At 41.2% G+C, this 20,024-nt stretch overlaps 1 protein-coding gene across 4 annotated transcripts in view; it reads right to left on the bottom strand.

The window, feature by feature from the left end:
* The window catches only part of ITGA7 (integrin subunit alpha 7), a 243,330-nt gene that overhangs the window by 14,516 nt on the left and 208,790 nt on the right, over positions 1-20,024 (bottom strand). For all 4 annotated transcript variants that reach the window (XM_068267657.1, XM_068267654.1, XM_068267656.1 and 1 more), the window contains 9 exons: positions 14,923-15,072; positions 13,472-13,587; positions 12,736-12,925; positions 8,889-8,972; positions 8,619-8,698; positions 5,754-5,831; positions 3,446-3,548; positions 1,578-1,760; positions 1,373-1,477 (listed from right to left, as the gene is read on the bottom strand). In XM_068267657.1, the coding sequence (XP_068123758.1) occupies positions 1,373-1,477; positions 1,578-1,760; positions 3,446-3,548; positions 5,754-5,831; positions 8,619-8,698; positions 8,889-8,972; positions 12,736-12,925; positions 13,472-13,587; positions 14,923-15,072 (1,089 nt within the window). The remainder of the gene's footprint in view (positions 1-1,372; positions 1,478-1,577; positions 1,761-3,445; positions 3,549-5,753; positions 5,832-8,618; positions 8,699-8,888; positions 8,973-12,735; positions 12,926-13,471; positions 13,588-14,922; positions 15,073-20,024) is intronic.

The following is a 20,024-nucleotide window of genomic DNA, read 5'->3' as shown; positions in this document are numbered from 1 at the left end:
TAACGCTAACCCTTAAACATCTCCCCACCGCACAAACTACCTACCTAACTGCTAACCCTTACTTAACCCCCCACAAACTACCTAACTATTGCCTAACCCTTAATTCCCCCCCCCCCCCAAAAAAAAACTACCTACCTACCTCCTAAACCCCCCGCACACTAGCTACCTAAGGGCCAGTTTCAACTAGCCGCGGTGCAGTGCGAAGATCACATCGCATCTATGCCAAAAAAAAACACAAATTCTCTGGCACCACGATAGGCGCCTAAAAATATCTGCATTTGTGCGCTGCGGTGCCTGATCTATAGCGGACGCTGTACCAGCGCCCGATATTTACCAGGTGCCCAAATTTCCGCTCCGGAACCCAATTCCTGATATTTTGCATTGGCGCCTATGTCAGTGCCCAATTAGTCCACTTGCCGCATGCACCCTTTTTTACTGCCTTTTGTCTTAAAATTTCCTTGACAGCAACATAAAACAAGTAGTATAGTGTTGTGCAGAGCTGTGGGAATCTTGACATGTCTTTTTATTTATTTATTTAAAGGACAACTGAAGTTAAAGGGATATGAAGGCTGCCATATTTATTTCCTTTTAAGCAATACAAGTTGCCTGGCAGTCCTGGTGATCTTCTGTCTCTAATTCTTTTAGCCATAGGCCCTGAACAAGCATGCATCAGATCAGTTGTTTCTGACATTATTGTCAAATCTGACCGAATTAGCTGCAGGGACATGAGTTGGTTTTACGTATAATAACCACTTCAGTCTATCTGGATGACTATAGTCATCCAGATAGACACTGCTCAAGTCTAACTGGATGCGTATAAGCATCCAGTGTTATAGCAGTGGGTGCACACATATGCACGCGACCGTCGCTCTTACCGTAGTGGTGATTGGGGAAGGGAACCCGAGGATTCCCTGAACCAATCCCAGTGTCTGTAGTGAATGGACATGAACCCAATCAGGGGCCATGTCCATTCATAATAATGTAGCGAAGGTAAAGTTGAAAAAAAAAATGAAACACTTCATGGTAAACCAAAGTTAAATTACACACCACACATTTTTAATACAAATAATAATACCGGTAATACAATTAATCCCTTCCAAAGCCCCCTCCCTCCCACCCACCTTACCAAACAATCACATGTTTAAAAAACAAAAACAGTTAAAAAAATCCATAAATAGTTGCCTTATGGACTTAGCTTTTTTCTAATATGTATGTCATGGGGACATATTACTGTTATTTCAGTGCATAACGGCTTGCAATTGTCTGGACACACACACAAAAAAAACATAACAGAAAAAATACACCTTTACTTACAAATATTATTTTAATATTACTGCACCTTACCCAAATCATTATGTAAAATGATATTTACCAAAACAATGTCTTTTTTCTTTGCTGGATATGAGAGTGCCCACCGACTTGCTGAACTCCGACTCTCACTTAGCTGGAATGATTTTGTATCTTCTCGCACTGTATTCTGTGGGATCAGTCAGGACAGACGGAATAGGTTTGTTTAGTATATATTTATGTGTTGAAGGGTAGGAGATAGGACAGTTTCATGTAACCTGATCACGCACCAGTTTCAGAGGGTTCACTGCCTCGATGGGTTTACACTCCATGCTACGATTAGAATGCACCGTTTCCTTCAATTGAATCTTCATTGGGTACAGCAGCCATTTCCCGTTTGCCATTTCATGTGGCCACATCAAGTTCAGGTATGCAGATCCCAGAGTGCGCAGTGACTTCCCTCTGTTTGACACCTGCATGACATAGAAACTCTATTATATGAAGTCACATTGTATCACAGAGTACAAGCAGCTTGAAGTGCTCTTAAAGTTGTAATCAAAATAAACAGATGAGATAAAAATTACTAAAAGGTTAACTAAGAATAAGAATATTTAAAGGGAACCCAAGGTGAGAGGGATATGGAGGCTAACATGTTTATTTCCTTTTAAATAATGCACATTGCCTGGCTGTCCTGTTGATTCTCTGCCTCTAATACCTTTAGCAATAGACTTTGAACAAGCATGCAGATTATCAGGTCTACGACAATCTGACAAGATTAGCTGCATGCTTGTTTCAAGTGTGTGGTTCAGACACTACTGACCAGAAAGATCACCAGGGTTGTCAGGCAACTGGTATTGTTTAAAAGGAAATAAATATGGCAGCTTTCATTGGTCTCACACCTCGGGTTCCTTTTAAGGATACACAAAACACACTCCACTGACCTTTCACCCTATAAAATGTAATATTTAGGGAATGCTGTCTACCGGGTGTCCATTACTTTATAACACTGCTGTGGGAGCCAACCCAGCACCCAGTAAGTGCGGCCATTTTTAACTTTAAAACTCAATAAATTAAGAAGGTTTTATGCTATTGGAAGTGATTTTCGTTGTGGTCTAGTCCTACAACTTCTCGTAAATTGGGACATTAGGTAAGTACATTTGCAGAGACTTATGGCTGAATACAGGTGTGAAGTAAAATGGCATTTGTGTTACTAGGGTAGTGCGTAGTGCATCGCACGTTACCATAGCAATGTAGCAAGGGAACCTGTAGCAATATATATGGAATATGGAGGCTGTCATATTTTTTTTTCCTTTTAGACCCCTTTTACACTAGGAGTCAAAACCTGCATTGTGTTATCCTATTTTACTGTAAGGGGCCTCAAAAACAATGAAAGTCTATGGAGACTTTCACACCTATTGCGATGAGCCGCTATACATTGGAAGTATCTGATCTGACGCAAAGGTTGCAGTGCATTACAGCAAGCACCTTGCTTAACACATGGTGCTTAGGGTAATGCAAGCCTATGGGCGACGCAGTAAGTGTAAACACCGGAGCGCGATGCGGTGCACATGCGCAGACTGACAGGAATCCCAGTGACCTACTTCCTGTCCAGCAGTGAGTAAGTCACAGAACAAAGGCGGGCCTATGCATATGACCTTGTGGCAGCACCGTGGCGCAGGGTCATATGAAGAAGGATTTATGCGGTGCAGCGATTGCGGGGGGACAGAAGCTATGACAATTGCTGAGGGAACACTTGTGGTGCTCGTACTGAATGTTCCCTGATTGAACCGTTTTAAATAACAGGAGGCACACCTATACCTGCAAAGCAGAGTTTTCTGTATTAGAAGCTGGTGTGTACCATTTAAAGATATAACGTTTTAGGTATCTGTGAGTGTTGCCAATTTGTTTCTGTATGCAAGCCTTTTGACTGGTGGATTTCTGTAAGCGACCGGGCCTCTCATATATACTGTGCAGTATACTTAGGTATACATTTTGGGGGTAGATCTATAATAAATGAGTGAATAACTGGCACAACAATTTTAAATACAGATATACTAGAAATGTAAATTGGCCATTATGTCTGATTGAAAAAATGTTGTCTTCCTTGCAACTAAGCAAGATTATTATACATTAACATGAATGAAAGTAAAGTACATACTGTAACTTCCACATCCACAGGACTGCCCAAGTCATCTTCATTCTTCATGGCAGACTCTCCCCTCACCTTTCCACTATAAAACAGTCTATTTGGCATGGCATCTCTGCAAGGCAACCACAAACATGTATTACTCACATTTCTGCACCATTATACTACTAATCTTGTTACCTAAGCTAATGATGCTGTAATGATGTTGTAAAGAAAAATAACTTGCTATCAGTTTTAAATAATGGGATCAAAGCAGAACAATTGGACACGATGGAAAGTTTCAACCAAAGCATATATCCTATACAATAAAATGCAAGTGTTCCTGCGTCATCAACTGAATGGTTGTGTGTCCCTGGCTTTTTTGTACTGAGCATGTGCGCAGCCAGGGCAGTTAGGACACAGGGCCGGATCTGACATTTTGCTTTATGTGGTTCACAGAGGTTCTCATTGCATTGTGGGAAATAACAGCTTTTTCCAACTGCCAAGCAAGCAGCTCCCTGTGTGCATATACTTCAGAAAGTGGTGGGGAACAAGCAAGCAGGACGCGTATGTGTGCATATTGTGGGGGTAGCGGCTGTGACCTAGCGCCCGTTTACCGGGCGGGCCTTTTACTAGTGGTCTTATAAAAAAGCAACTTTGTAGGGTCAAACAGGTATCTGTTCAAGGAAAAATAATTTGTTATTAGAATTAACAGATTATTTCAGCTCATTGTTTTAGTAACACATTTCTGTAGCAATATTGAAAAAATATTCTATTCACGGATGTTTTGCCTCACCATTAGCAACATTTTGTCAGCTAAAATAGGTTAAAAAAGGGCCTGTTTAACTTTTTTCTGTATTTGTCCTGTAGTGCATATGAGCTAGTATGCAAATTGTACACAATAACATAGTTTGGCTGAAAAAAAAAATCTGTTCAACTTGAAGAACATGAAATAAAAATATAAGGAAAAATTAGGTACATTTCTGTCATGCACCCTCAAATATTCCAGTTGATCCAAGGGAAAGCAAAAAAAACCCTTACAAGGCTTGGCCAAATAACTTTTAACCACTTGAGGACCCACCCTTTACCCCCCCTTAAGGACCAGCGCTGTTTTAGCTGATCTGTGCTGGGTGGGCTGTGCAGCCCCAGCACAGATCAGGGTGCAGGCAGAGCGACCAGATCGCCCCCTTTTTTCCCCACTAGGGGGATGATGTGCTGGGGGTGTCTGATCGCTCCTGCCTGCCTGGGGGTTGCAGGGGGGGCACCTCAAAGCCCCCCTCCGCGGCGAAATTCCCCCCCTCCCTCTCCTCCCTCCCTTCCCCGGAGATCCGAGGCTGCACAGGAACGGATCTGTCCTGTGCAGCCTCTAACAGGCTCCTGCCTGTCATGTGACAGCGATCCCCGGCCGCTGATTGGATCGCTGATCTGGTACAACGCTGCTACTGTTAGCAGCGTTGTACGAATGTAAACAAAGCGGATTATTTCCGCTTGTGTTTACATTAAGCCTGCGAGCCGCAATCGGCGGCCCGCAGGCTATTCACGGAGCCCCCCGCCGTGAATTGACAGGAAGCAGCCGCTCGCGCGAGCGGCTGCTTCCTGATTAATTAGCCTGCAGCCGGCGACGCAGAACTGTGTCGCTGGTCCTGCAGCTGCCACTTTGCCGACGCGCGGTATGAGTGCGCGGTCGGCAAGTGGTTAAAGGGATGAAATTCCTTCCCGGCTCCAGGTGGCAGTCAGGTAAAATCCTTGGATCAGCCCTGGTAGGTGGGGTTAGATTCTTGGTGGTCTACCATTTGCAGTCTTAAAATGTACCCGAGGCAAAAATAATTAATTAAAAAAACCCTCCCTAACAATGATACCTGCCTATCTTCCTCCATTACCGCATGCGGACTCCCAAAAGATATCCAACAAAAGCTTGTTGAATATCTGATTGTGACTATGTTCTTCTTCAAGCATGAGTGCGACCATACCGCACCTGCAAGCAGCTCTGTGCTACTCTACAGGGGTGGCTGTAATCGCACAGTGCATCATGGCAGCGCTTATGCATGACAAGGTCACGATCTTCAGGCAGGCCCCCAAGCAGGAGGCTTCTGAAGGTTGTGATGGCTTCTCTCTTCTTAGGTAAGTATCTAGTTTTTTCACCTCGTGTTTACTTTTAAATATCATGTCTGTAGATTATATACACAGTAGACTTTCATCGCTACAAATTATTGTTTGTGATCGTTTTGAGTAATGATAAATTCTGGTACAGTTGTTCCTTATCAACAGTCAAAAAAAATCCTCAGGAAGCCAAGCAAGCTGTAAAAATAAAAGTGATATAAACGTTAACGATTTAACTCACCCAGAGACAGAAAGAGGAAGTTCAATGATCACCTTGGCACTAGCAAATACAGCTGTTATGTTCGCTTGCTCACTTATCCTGAAAACACAAGACTTTAACTAATGCTATGCCATATTTACCAATTAAAGTAAACATTCATTGCAAGGTGGCTTTTTTCATTATTACAAACAAACAAGTACGTATTAAATGAATTTTAAAATGAATATTTAGCATAAAAACGGAAAATTCATAAAATAATGAGGGTATACTAGGGAATAAACGCATTGTTGCCACCATGTGCCTTTCTGTTCAATAGTCCTGGAGCATTTTGGCAAGTGTCGTATTTAAAGAGAAACCGTAACCAAGAATTGAACTTCATCCCAATCAGTAGCTGATACCCCCTTTCCCATGAGAAATATTTTCCTTTCCTCAAACGAATCATCAGGGGGCTCTGTATGGCTGATTTTGTGGTGAAATCCCTCCCACAATGTAATATCAGCGCCTCACAGCACTAAGGTACTGACATCACACTGTGGGAGCCTTGTTGCATTGTGGGAAATAACAGCTGTTTCCAACTGTCAAAAATGGAAGCAGCATCTCTTTCCAGTGACATCCCCTGCCAGCAGTAAAAATGTCACCATGTGATAAATTTCAGAATGTAAATCAGGAAGAGGAAAGATTTTACAATGAGCAGCCACTGACAAAATCATTTACACATAATTGTTGTAAAAATTGAGCAGTTTTTATTACATTATTTTCACTGAAGTTCCTCTTTAAATTACAGTGGCTTGCAAAAGTATTCGGCCTCTTCAAAGTTATCCACATTTTGTCACATTACTGCCACAAACATGAATCAATTTTATTGGAATTCCACATGAAAGACTAACACAAAGTGGTGTACACGTGAGAAGTGGAACGAAAGTCATTCATAATTCCAAACATTTTTTACAATAACCAATAACTACAAAGTGGTGTGTGCATAATTATTCGGCCCCTTTTGATCTGAGTGCAGTCAGTTGCCTATAGACATTGCCTGATGAGTGCTAATGACTAAATAGAGTGCACCTGTGTGTAATCTAATGTCAGTACAAATACAGCTGCTCTGTGAGGGCCTCAGAGGTTGTCTAAGAGAATATTGGGAGCAACAACACTGTGAAGTCCAAAGAACACACAAGACAGGTCAGGGATCAAGTTATTGAGAAATTTAAAGCAGGCTTAGGCTACAAAAAGATTTCCAAAGCCTTGAACATCCCACGGAGCACTGTTCAAGCGATCATTCAGAAATGGAAAGAGTATGGCACATCTGTAAACATACCAAGACAAGGCCATCCACCTAAACTCACAGGCCGAACAAGGAGAGCGCTGATCAGAAATGCACTCAAGAGGCCCATGGTGACTCTGGATGAGCTGCAGAGATCTACAGCTCAGGTGGGAGAGTCTGTCCATAGGACAACTATTAGTTGTGCACTGCACAAAGTTGGCCTTTATGGAAGAGTGGCAAGAAGAAAGCCATTGTTAACAGAAAAGCATAAGAAGTCCCATTTGCAGTATGCCACAAGCCATGTGGGGGACACAGCAAACACGTGGAAGAAGGTGCTCTGGTCAGATGAGTCCAAAATGGAACTTTTTGGCCAAAATGCAAAACGCTATGTGTTGAGGAACACTAACACTGCACATCACTCTGAACACACCATCCCCACCGTCAAATATGGTGGTGGCAGTATCATGCTCTGGGGGTGCTCTTCTTCAGCAGGGACAGGGAAGCTGGTCAGAGTTGATGGGAAGATGGATGGAGCCAATTACAGGGCAATCTTGGAAGAAAACCTCTTGGAGTCTGCAAAAGACTTGACTGTGACGGAGGTTCACCTTCCAGCAGGACAACAACCCTAAACATAAAGCCAGGGCAGCAATGGAATGGTTTAAAACAAATCATATCCATGTGTTAGAATGGCCCAGTCAAAGTCCAGATCTAAATCCAATCGAGAATCTGTGGCAAGATCTGAAAACTGCTGTTCACAAACGCTGTCCATCTAATCTGACTGAGCTGGAGCTGTTTTGCAAAGAAGAATTGGCAAGGATTTCAGTCTCTAGATGTGCAAAGCTGGCAGCATCAATTGCAGCAAAAGGTGGTTCTACAAACTATTGACTCAGGGGGCTGAATAATTATGCACACACTACTTTGCAGTTATTGATTTGTAAAAAATGTTTGGAATCATGTATGATTTTCGTTCCACTTCTCATGTGTACAGCACTTTGTATTAGTCTTTTACATGGAATTCCAATCAAATTGATTCATGTTTGTGGCAGTAATATGACAAAATGTGGAAAACGTCAAGGGGGCCGAATACTTTTGCAAGCCACTGTATATAATAAATAATAAAAAGGCAGCATAGCACATAGTGCCAACTAGTTTTGCAGAGACATGTATAAAATGTAAAGCTGAATTACAGACCACTATATCATATTTTAATACATATCAGTCATTTGTGTTGAAAAATGTAACACTCTGGCATTAGTCATCCAGATTTACATTGATCCTGCAGTGCACAGCACAGAGTTATAAAGCCCCAATACACTACCATTTTTATGACATTAGACGTTTAATTTCAGAACTAAATTTAATCAAATGCAAATTTAATAAAACCTAAAGCCCTTCTCGATCAATTAGCCAGTCTACAGCTAGTGGCAGTGTTGCTCCAATCAATATTCGATAAGATTTCTGCTAGATTGAATATCTAGTGGTAATCGAGTTAAATGACTAATAAACATAATTCACAGCCTAGTGAACGTCCTGGTTAAACCTGTCAATGGAAAGAAATTGGCATTCATTTGCTGTTTCAGTGGTATACATACAAACATAACACATTGCATAATCTAAAGTCTTACGTTGCCAGTTCAAGTTTCACCTCCAATTCTGTAGTCTCTATGGTGATCCCTGGAGTGCTAATAATCATATAGAAAGATATCTGAAATAAAAACAAATCAGAATACCATAAAAGTAAACACACACACAACTATGACACAAAAAATATTACATTGCTGAGGAAAAAAGTCAATGGCTGTTTGAGTCAGATAACAATGACTGTATAACTATTGTAGGGTATGTTTCATTGAGCACCTAGTAACTGGGTTTAAAAAAAGAGAAAATAATATTACCTCAGCATTTCTCTTCATTGGGTTGCCGAGCTCACATATAGCCTGGGATGCATTTTCATTGGATTGACAAACCACTGTCTTATCCTGAGGGTGAAGAAACATAATGGTTCAGAAACTGGCAGCTGAGAAACGGACCTCACCTAAGTTACTAAGAATCATAGCTATAAATGAAGAACATCTGTCAGGCATTAATGTACATCTAATAATATTTATCCATGTGCATATTTGTAGGGATTTTATTTGGAGGAAGTGGGAAATTAAAAGTGGAAGTAAATTTTAAAAATCAAATTGTTTCACAGACAACAAATCCTCTATTACAGGTTTTTGTTTTTAAGGAAAAAGTGATTCACAAGTGTTGTTACAGTAAATAATTTAAAGGATATCTGAGGCGAGTAAGTAAAAAAAAAGTAATAACCTCTTTAGCTGCATAAAGCTCCTGGGATGCCGAATGTGTCAATTGCCAGCTGCGCCTACACAGTTCGCATGGCACAAGTGTGCCTGCACAGGTTGCAAGCCCTCTGCCACCGTGTCCTCGCTCCCATCGGTCTGGGAGCTCGGGCACAGCGTCAGAGCGCTTCCGACCTACACAGGCACATGCAGCCATGCGGACTGTGCAGGTGCAGGGGCGATTAAGGAATTCTGTTTCTGGGTCATGGCTGTTGACCCAATGGAGGGTCAGGCCCGGTCCGGACCCTTTAGCTAATAAATGGAGCACAACGGGGAAAAGGAGGATGCAGGCAGCGTCCCAGGAGCTTTATGCAGCAAAATAGGTAGTTACCTTTTTTTAACTCACTCGCCTCAGATATCCTTTAAGGAATCTCTTATATCCTCAGTAAATTAAATGAAGCTCTTATTGGAAGCAAGTGACTTTTGGGAGGTAAGAGCAGTATATAAATTTTAAAGTATAGCTGCCCACTGAGATAACATTGGAGTAAATGTTAATGCCAATTTCTAATGCCCAAATACAACTTCTGGACCCAAAAGAGCGGCAGAACATTACTCCTGGACTCAAAAGAGCAGCAGAACATCACTTATGGACCCAAAAGAGTAGCAGAACATCACTTCTAGACCCAAAAGAGTAGCAGAACATCACTTCTAGACCCAAAAGAGTAGCAGAACATCAGTTTACATAGGAGGGCTAGGTTGGTCCACCAAGCAATTCCTGTCTCAGTTTGATTAAGTGGTCAACTATACTTTTTATAAAGAAATGTCCTATAAAGTATGGTTAAACTGCTTTAACTACTCTACAAAACAGGCTCATGCATTCATTCAGCTGTTTGGGTTTGAAGACTTAAAGAGGAACTCCAGTGAAAATAATGTAATAAAAAAAGTGCTTCATTTTTACAATAATTATGTATAAATGATTTAGTAAGTGTTTGCCCATTGTAAAATCTTTTAAATCCCTGATTCACATTCTGACATTTATCACATGGTGACATTTTTACTGTTGATAGGTGATGTAGCTGCCGCATGCTTTTTTTGACAGTTGGAAACAGCTGTACACAGCTATTTCCCACAATACAACAAGGTTCACAGACAGGGAACTGCCAGAAGTACCACAGTACTCAGGGCTTCTTGTGGGAGGGGTTTCACCACAATATCAGTCATACAGCGCCCCTGATGTTCTGTTTGTGAAAAGGAATAGATTTCTCATGTAAAAGGGGGTATCAGCTACTGATTGGGATAAAGTTCAATTCTTGGTCGGAGTTTCTCTTTAAGTTAAACAAAAATTTGATTGTCATTTCTTGTGAAGTAATCAAGACCAAAACATCAAACGTTCAGGAAAGGTAGTTGAAAGTGTGGCCTTTAACATATCCAAAACTCAAAAAAAAAAATAAAAAATGAAGGGTACGTGTTTTTCAAAAATTCAATTTGAAATTGTCAAATTTTTTAAAAATATTGAAAATTTTCAGAAACTATATTTTTTCATTAAACTTTAGCTAAATACATTTCCAATGAGCTCAATCTGCCATCTGTGCAATGAATTTTGACGAAGCTATGATTTTTTTTAAATTGGTCTATGTCAAAATTGGCCATTTTGACTTTGAGCCACTGCTCGGACAAATGTCGCAATTTTTCGCTAAAATTTGGTTGAGGGGGAGGGGGGTTAGGGGTCACTGATCACTGGAAATTTTTTTTGTCAAAATTGGAGAGATCAAGTACAGAACTATGTCGAATGGAATTACCCCCTTATTTAATGTTGCTTATTTTGTGCTGAGAGGGAAGATCTATACATAAATTCCCAACCTCATTCAGATATGTAAAGCTGATATCATGTCACTTGAGAACCAATTTTAGGTATCTCAGAATGATTTTGTTGTATATCTTCTCAAGCAGCACCAGAAACAGAAAAGGCCATGTGAGATCAGGCCAAGATTGTACCTGAAGCTATCTGTGGATTACTTTCTCGAAACAAAATCAATTTGGTTTGTCTGTACCTGTTCAAAGTGGGATTCAGTCTGATGGCTAAGGTCTCTGCAGAGATCCACAGAGCTAGGAGATGTATTCATGTCATAATATGGCTTTGGGGATTACCACTATATTTGCTTTTAGTATAATTTCATTGCACATATAAGCCAGCTTTGGTTATAGAGATAAAATACACACAATGTATTGTGCACTGTATCCACTGAAATGTGTAATACTGTATTACTATACATGTAAGATCCTATTTCCATTAGCCACGAATCGTGGCCATTTTCCCCACGTGATTTCTGATGCGAAATCGCAGGCTATTGAAATCAATAGGCTGCATCCCGAATCATGTGCAGGGAAAAAAGTGCATGCTGCAGCTTTCCACAGCAAGGGCTTGATTAACTAAGACAAATAGCATGCCTTATCAGAGTTGACATGCCTTATCAGAGTAGCACAGGGACCGCTACGAACTTATGCCTGCTAATTGGCAATGACGAAAGATCCACTCGTCCTGCCCTGAGCCCCTGCAGGTCCAATCACTTTAAAGGACATTATCCCCGCACTTTGATTGGCCCTATAGGCTGCCTTTCACTTGACAGGAAACTTGATAGGCAGCCTATTGGGCCAATCAAAGTGTAGTGATAATGTCCTTTAAAGTGACTGGATCTGCAGGGGCACAGGGCAGGACGAATGAAGCTCTCGCCATTGCCAGTTAGCAGGCATAAGCTTGTAGTGTTCGCTATGCTACTCTGATAAGGCACGCTAACTCTGATAAGGCACATTAACTTTAATAAGGCCTGTTAACTCTGATAAGAGGTGTTAACTCTGATAAGGCATGCTATTTGTCTTAGTGAATCAAGTCCCAAGTATTCAAACCCCATAGCCATGTATTGCTTTGCAAAAGCGCAAGCGCCGCGTCCAATTCGGAAACACATGCGTCACCTACTGGAAATGTTCCCTAAGGGCTGGTTCACACGGGCTTCTGCCGAGCTTTCACTCGGCGCCACGTTAAAATGCTGGCGTTTAAATGCCAGTGTTTAGACTATAGCTTTTGAAGGCTTTTAGGAAGCGTTTAAGGCTAGCAATTCTGGTCTCTGCTATTGTTTCCTGGCGTATAACGCCTCTAAAAGCAATATGTTGCTTTCGAGACTAGATGCAACGCCGGGATCTACCGCCAGGCTTTCATGAAAGCCTGCAAAAGCCAGCTCTCAACGCTCCCATTCACTTGAATGGGACAGCGGAAGATCCCAAAAAACGCTGCATCTGAAACGCTGCGTTAAATGCCACAAAAACACCCATGTGGACCAGCCCTTAGACACAAGCTGATAAAAGTGTGCTGAAGATGTGAACTATTGGACCCTTACACTGCAAACATTTGCACATTGCTGACTTGCCAGAAGTCCACAGAAGCTAGTTCAAATATTTTTCATACCGTGGGTAAGGCAGTTGAACGAACACCAGAGTAGGACATGGTATCAGGGAAACTCGCTATGAGCTGGGCTTCATGAGCATCATCTCCATCAAGCTGTGGTGTAAGTGGGTTAGAAGGGAAATTATTCACTGTTATCTTCAGTATAATATCCTTCTGGTCGGTCAGTGAAAACACTGGAACCTTGTCCTCCCTTCAAAACAAAAAAACAAAAAACCATATAGCACAACTGATTGCAGTTTGTGTTGCTAGCAGAAGAGGGCACACTTCACAAAGATACAGTTTACTAGGCAGTAGCCAATGTAAAAGACTCACAAAGGTGGAACATTACGGTAACAGCATTAACCTAACTTTATTATTAACACATTAAATTCATGTTTGTAGTCATCAGAGTCGCACTAATCATACAACACAAATAAATAAATAAATACATATAAATGAGAGATAGGTGAGGCAATCTTGCTGATTTCTTAAGACCCTACAAACAGGAAAAGTATTTCTCATACACATATATGTTTTAAAATATAGTTTTTATTGCTATAATTCATTTAAAGCAGATACTTGTGTCTAAGCCCTATGTATTTATGCACAGCTCTGAATTGTCCAGATATATACTACCTGTTTGGATCTTGGGTGCTTTTCGAAACACATTGATTTGTTTGCTTTAGATTAGTGTACATGTATTTCTTCAATCAAGTTTGTATGTAAATAATGATGATGATAATAGTAATATACTTACATGGGCAGTGGTACGTAGTTGTCTGTGTGGCCTACGCGAGAATGAAAAGTATAGCTCAACTGCAGGTTGCTATGACAAATTTTGTCATCTCCACAGCCTTCTTTAAGAAAATTAACCTGGTAAGATTAAAGAGATCGCATTTTGTGTGAGATACATGGTTTATTATTTTATATATGTCTACATATCAGCTTAGGTCACAACTGTAACCTTGAAAATCAGTAGAACGCAAATTATAAGAAAAGGAAAATATATTACACAAGCTCATACGAGAAAATGTTTTTTGCAGATTGCTAAAAACAAGAATTTTTAGCTCCCAAGGGCTCTCAGAAGGTGTTTTACAATAAAACACACCTTCTTCCAGACATACCAACCACTCTGTTTTTGCATATACATTTGACAAAAATAATGTCAAGTGTACAGGGGTTTGATTATTAAAAAATTCAGAAATGTTTGCTTTCAGTCTAAAAAAATGGGAATGGAAAAGAAGTACAAATAAAATACTGTCATATGTATGACACCTTACAGATAACTGTAACACATCCAATTTGTCATACCTTGTTATAAAATGCCTTTTAAACCACCAGCAAGCAAGAAAATATTCAAAACATTTTTAATAGTACCTTTTCACCAACTTTTGGGAACTTTTTCAGCTGTGAAATGCTAAAAAAGTTATTTTAAAGAGAACACAAAAATTATCTCTTAAGAGATAACTCAGGAGAAGAAGTTCATTGCATATGGGCCCATGTGGCCAAAGGTGCAATATGGTTAGGTGTGTCAGGTGGTGTAATACAATGTAGATGTTATAAATATCCAATTTGGCTCATTCTTCAGAAGAGGTAAGGTACACACTGCCTCTGGATAGTACATTACATCATTAGGAATTGCGCATATTGGGCACCTGTACCTGTGTTTTTGTGTTGATGAGTATCACTCGAACATGGACAATGGTTCCTTCACTCCTCAATCAGACTTCATTGAGGCATAATGATACATCATCACTACAGGCATAGATACATAACTACATTGGGCCAGCCCCCATTCCCCCGCAGAGATCTGTTGGCTGCCCCCCCCCCCCCCCCCTGAAACCTCCATCACAGGGGAGGTGGAATGGTCCAGGAACTAGAGTAGGCCCAGTCCTGTACATAATGCAGAGCATAATGCAGGAAATTATAAATGACCTGCTCCAGGTGGCGATGCAGGACCCTTTTCACTTCCTGTTAAGGTTGCAAGTGCTGTATAGCTAGCCAATAACCATGCGGCTTTAGACCCATGTCACTGAACAGGTGAAGAGGATTTGTATCACCTCTGGGAGCATATAATGTATAATGCTCCGCTCTGCTGCCGATCCGCAGGACAGCCCCCTAGCTCTGGCTCCCGGCTTTAGCTGTAGGTATAGACCAGTCATCTGCATATCTCAGTATTGCAACTGGTTTCTTCCTGCACAAGCTCACCTCAGTGTTATAGAAGTTGGGCTCATCTGCACTGAGAATAGGAAACAGAGGAGGCAGAGAGCCTGCTGCAGACTGACGCTTGTTCCGTGCATCCAGGATGTTGTATGTAAGAGTCACCGGGATTGATCTAAGCTTATCTCTAATGTCGTCCTGTTAGTGATTAAATAGATATGTAAAAAGCAAGAAAACATGAGCAGAATTAGCATAAACAAAACTCATATGTACATCCACTACGTCGTGGTAAAAGGGGATGCACCAGCCATACTGGCTGAATAGTCTACTGCAGGCTTTCTCAACCAGGGTTCCCTGGAACCCCAGGGTTCCTTGAGTACTTTGCAGGTGTTCCTTGGCATTTTCCCCCATCGTGGGGATGCATAATGGAGCTCACTATAATTGGTGGTACTGTAACAAGAAGCACTAAATTAGGGGCTTAGGAGGCAGTATAATGGGTGGCAGTGTAATGGGGTAGTGAAATAAACAGCCACACTTTTGAAGACCATACCTCCTGCAAAATACAGAGGTTCCTCGAGATCTAAACATTGTTTGCAGGGGTTCCTTGAGATCCAAAAGCTATTTGCAGGGTTACTCCAGGGTAGAAAGGTTGAGAAAGGCTGGTCTACTGGTACCAGCTCTGACATAGGAGACCAGAGTTTGAATCTTGGCTGTTCATGTTTAGTAAGCTAGCACCTATTCAGCAAGGTGTCCTTGGGCAAGATCCCCAAACACTGCAAGTTGGCCTATAGAGCGCGCCCTTAGAGGCTACCGTTCTCAAGCACTTTGAGTCCAAAAGGAAAAAAGTATTTTACAAATGTTGGCATTATTATTATTACTGGTTTTCAAAAATGTATGTAAGCAGATCTCAAGGGCTGAGGTTCTTACACACTTTTGGCAATGTCTTAGTCCACTCTAAACACTGGCACTTACATGGCCCTTGAGGTCTGGAGTTGGACATCTCTGATGAAGAGGTTTCCAAGTGAATCTTGCTGATAGCTAATTTAAATATGCTATCTACCAAGTAGAACTCTAGCTAAAGCATTTCTTTTTTTTTTCATTTTGGACAACAGGTTGAAGGGTCTTATTTTCTTTTTTTTTATTTATTGTTTTAGTTCCTGTTGGAGATATCTCTTAATTCCTGTCACTAAAAGTCAAATAGTGGAAATGGGTTCAAGGTGCGTTTGCAGTTTCTGGGGGGGCTCAGCGCACCTCTGATTCGAGGCCATTCGGAGGCAGCCTGGTGATGCGCTGGTCCACCTTTTGCACAATTTTCAATTAGTGGAAATATTTACAAAGGTAGGGGAGATACCACATCTAAATGACCTTAAAGCTGCCCAGAGGCAGGATACAGTGTTCAGTCAATTAGGCAGGGGGAAGTTTGTGAAGATGTGGAGTCGGTTTGGGTAAATATTCATGGTGGAAATAACTGTTGCCAATTGCTTATTGGGGTATGCTACAAGTCACCACATATTCATGAAGCTGCAGAAGTGCAATTACTACAGCAAATTGAAAAAGCTGCAACTAAAAATGAGGTCATAGTTATGGGTGTCTTTAACTTTCCAGACATTGACTGGAGTATTGAGGCTACCCATTCTGGTAAAAGCGGCAGATTTCTGGCAACACTACAAGACAGTTACCTGATGTAAATGGTAACTGAACCAACTAGGGGGAATGCGTAACTGGAATTTATAATTTCAAATAGACCAGATAATGTATCAAATGTGCAGGTTCAAGAACATTTGGGAAATAGTGATCACAACATGATAACGTTTGATCTAGTGACTGATAGGCCAAGAGGCAGCAGGACAACTAAAACTATGAATTTTAGAAAAGCAAGGTTCAACCAACTCAGACAGGCACTATGTTTGGTGAACTGGGATAATGTACTACAAGGGAGGGACACTGAAGGGAAATGGCAAGCTTTTAAAATAATTATTCTCAATCAATATTGTAGTAAATATATCCCAAATGGAAACAAAACGTCTAGAGATAAAATTATCTGAATAGGATGGCTATATGGAGACATAAATGGCAGATGAAATTCAATGTTGAAAAATGTAAAGTCATGCATTTTGATCGTACCAATGGTCTAGCACCATACAAAATAAACGGCATACAGATGGGGACATCAAACTTGGAGAAGGACTTAGGAGCACTCATCGACAACAAGTTAAATAATCGTATTCAATGCCAAGCCGCTGCAGCTAAAGCTAATAAAATTTTGGGATGCATTAAAAGGGAAATAAACACTCAAGATGCTAACATAATATTGCCCCTGTTTAGCTCTCTAGTAAGGCCACATCTGGAATATGGAATTCAGTTCTGGGCACCACATTACAGGAAGGATATTGCAGTTTTAGAGCAGGTTCAGAGGCGAGCAACAAAATTGATATGAGGGATGGAAGGTCTCACTTACCAAGAAAGGTTAGATAAATTGGGTTTATTTAGTTTAGAGAAAAGACACCTTAGAGGGGATCTAATTAACATGTATAAATACATCAGAGGGCAATATAAAAGCTTGGCAGATAAGCTTTTTGTCCCTAGACCTTCACAAAGGACTAAAGGGCATGATCTGCGCATGGAGGAAAAACGTTTCAGCCATTTATTTAGAAAAAGGGTTATTTACAGTAAGAGTGATTAAGATGTGGAATGCATTGCCACAGGAAGTAGTTATGACAAATTCTATATCTGCATTTAAAGAGGGCTTAGATGCTTTCCTTGCATTGAAAGACATCCATGGCTATAATTACTAGGTAAGAAAATGGAGACCGAGAGCCCAATATAGTGTAGTATATTATGTATAAATAGAGGAAATATAAAACGTAAGTATTGTACTTACAAACCTGGGTTGCTCTAAGGCAACCACTGTATATGCAGGTGGGGAGATTATGCCTGTCCCCACTCAGGACTAAGATGTCGCTCTCCGTAGACAGAAGAAAGGAGGGTATGTCACCCTTCCACCAAGGGTGGATAACTTTATGTGCAAAAGTACAGAGGCGCCAATAGGATAAAAATAAGGTAAAAGGTTTAAAACGGTTCGGGTGGCGGTGGTGGACCGTCCACACACTAATAGACCAGGAATGCTGTTGATTGTAGAAAAACAGTTTATTCACATACTCCTACATTAAAGTGCAACGCGTTTCACGGGCAACATCCCGCTTCATCAGGCAATGAACAATCGGAGTATCTCACTAGAAACGACAGAAATGTGTAGCATATCAGGGAGCTGTATATAAATATATATATAATTATAAGATGTCGCATGAGTAAGAAGGCATGGGAACACTTGTTATTTTTGTGCATAGTGTATGAACTACTGAAATGGTATATGTGGGGTCAGTGTGATAGATGGTATGGAGGCGGCAGAATGCGCGTGAAGGGATGTGGGTGATCAGGACCTGGTGATGGAACGGTATGAGGAGGTGAAGGGTGCAGTAAGATGGCACTAAAGACAGGCGGGGGTGAGTACAAGTAGCTCAACTTGGGGCAAGGTTGTAAAAAATGTGAAGAATGAATCTCAAAATATTGAGAAAGACTGGTGCACTTTGTAACAGGAACAGCTTAGGAGGAGTGGGGGCCAGGGAGATGTATAACACAGTAAACGCTGGTTAGAGTAAACATTAAGGTACTAAAAAGCATATAATATAAATTGTAGCAGTCAATAGTTAAGGATAAGCGAGGGCAACAAGGATATAAATGATGGTTGCACTTACCAGCTCTGAGTCCAATGATAGCTTGGCACCTCTGTGCTGAGGTGTCAGCGTGTGGGCTTTATATAGGGAGACTGATTGGATAATGAGTAAGTTTGATTGAGGGTCAGGAGCGAGGGAGGGAGGGGGGGCGTATAAAGTGAGCCGGTTTGTCACCAATCGGCGTGTATCGTGGGCGGGGGTAGGGTGATGGAAGGGAGTGAAGGCGAATGGGATGGCTGAGTGTACGAGAGGGTCAGATGTGTGGGCGGGTTGGAGAGCGGCATGACGCGCACGTCACGCCGTGCGTGTTGATGGCGTGACGCGTACGTCACGACGCATAGGGGATTGCGCACGCGTATTAAGAGCATATGTATCTTGTTGGTTACGGAGGCAAGTGGGGCCTGGGTGATGATGTGCGCCTGCGCGTGGGTGCGAGGGGTGGTATAGCCGCCATATTTATTGTGGGAAAAACGGCCAGCAAGCATATTTTATCAGGTCTTTCTCCGCAAATCACAATAATAAAAAAACCAATATTTACAACGACATTTAAATCAAATTTGTTGCTAAAATAAGTGTGTATCTGGTTAGAAAACACGAGGTGGTACACAAGGTTGTTGATAAATAACAGTAGATGCCAGGGATATATTATTGCCTCCTGGTGGTGTGAATGCGGGTTTCACCAAATGCCGAGTTCTTTGTATACAGATTGTAATGTAGGATCAGTATAAGTATAAGATATAAACAAAAATATTAGAGTAAAAACATAAAAATTGTTAAGTATACATATATATAAAAAGACCATCAATTCCAGCACATATTGTACAAAAGCATAGTTATTAGCAAATGAAATGGTCCAAACTAAGCGAAAAAAGATAAGCTAAAATATTTATCTTTTTCTTTAGATACCTATGTATCATGTATAGAAAGTTTAAAAAGAGAGGACACGATTAAAAAGAGAAATATTACTGCTGGTATAGTGGATTAATAGATTTTTTCAAGTATTTCGTTTAGGCCACCTGGGGATAGGGTCTTAAGTATTTGAATCCAGAACATTTCCCGTTTCTTGAGAGAGTCAAAGGAGTCGGAGCGTTTGTGTGGAATAGATTCAATCAACGTGATGCGGAAGAGTGTGGGGTCGCTGTTGTGGTGGGTGGAAAAGTGACGCGAAACACTGTGCAGGGGGTATTTGTTTATTATGTTCCTTTTGTGTTGTCCTATTCTACTTCGTGCTTGTTGGGTGGTTCTGCCCACATACTGCAGACTACACGGGCACGTAATGACATAGATGAGGTACTTGGTTTCACAGGTAATGGTTTCTCTAATGTGGTATTCTGTTTTGGTAACATGTGAACTGAAGGACGGGGTGTTTAGGACGAACTGGCAGGCTAGGCATTTTTTGTGTTTACAAGGGAAGCT

The sequence above is a fragment of the Hyperolius riggenbachi genome, chromosome 2, assembly GCF_040937935.1.
Source record: "Hyperolius riggenbachi isolate aHypRig1 chromosome 2, aHypRig1.pri, whole genome shotgun sequence".
Taxonomy (NCBI): domain Eukaryota; kingdom Metazoa; phylum Chordata; class Amphibia; order Anura; family Hyperoliidae; genus Hyperolius; species Hyperolius riggenbachi.
This window is presented reverse-complemented; position numbering and strand designations above follow the sequence as displayed.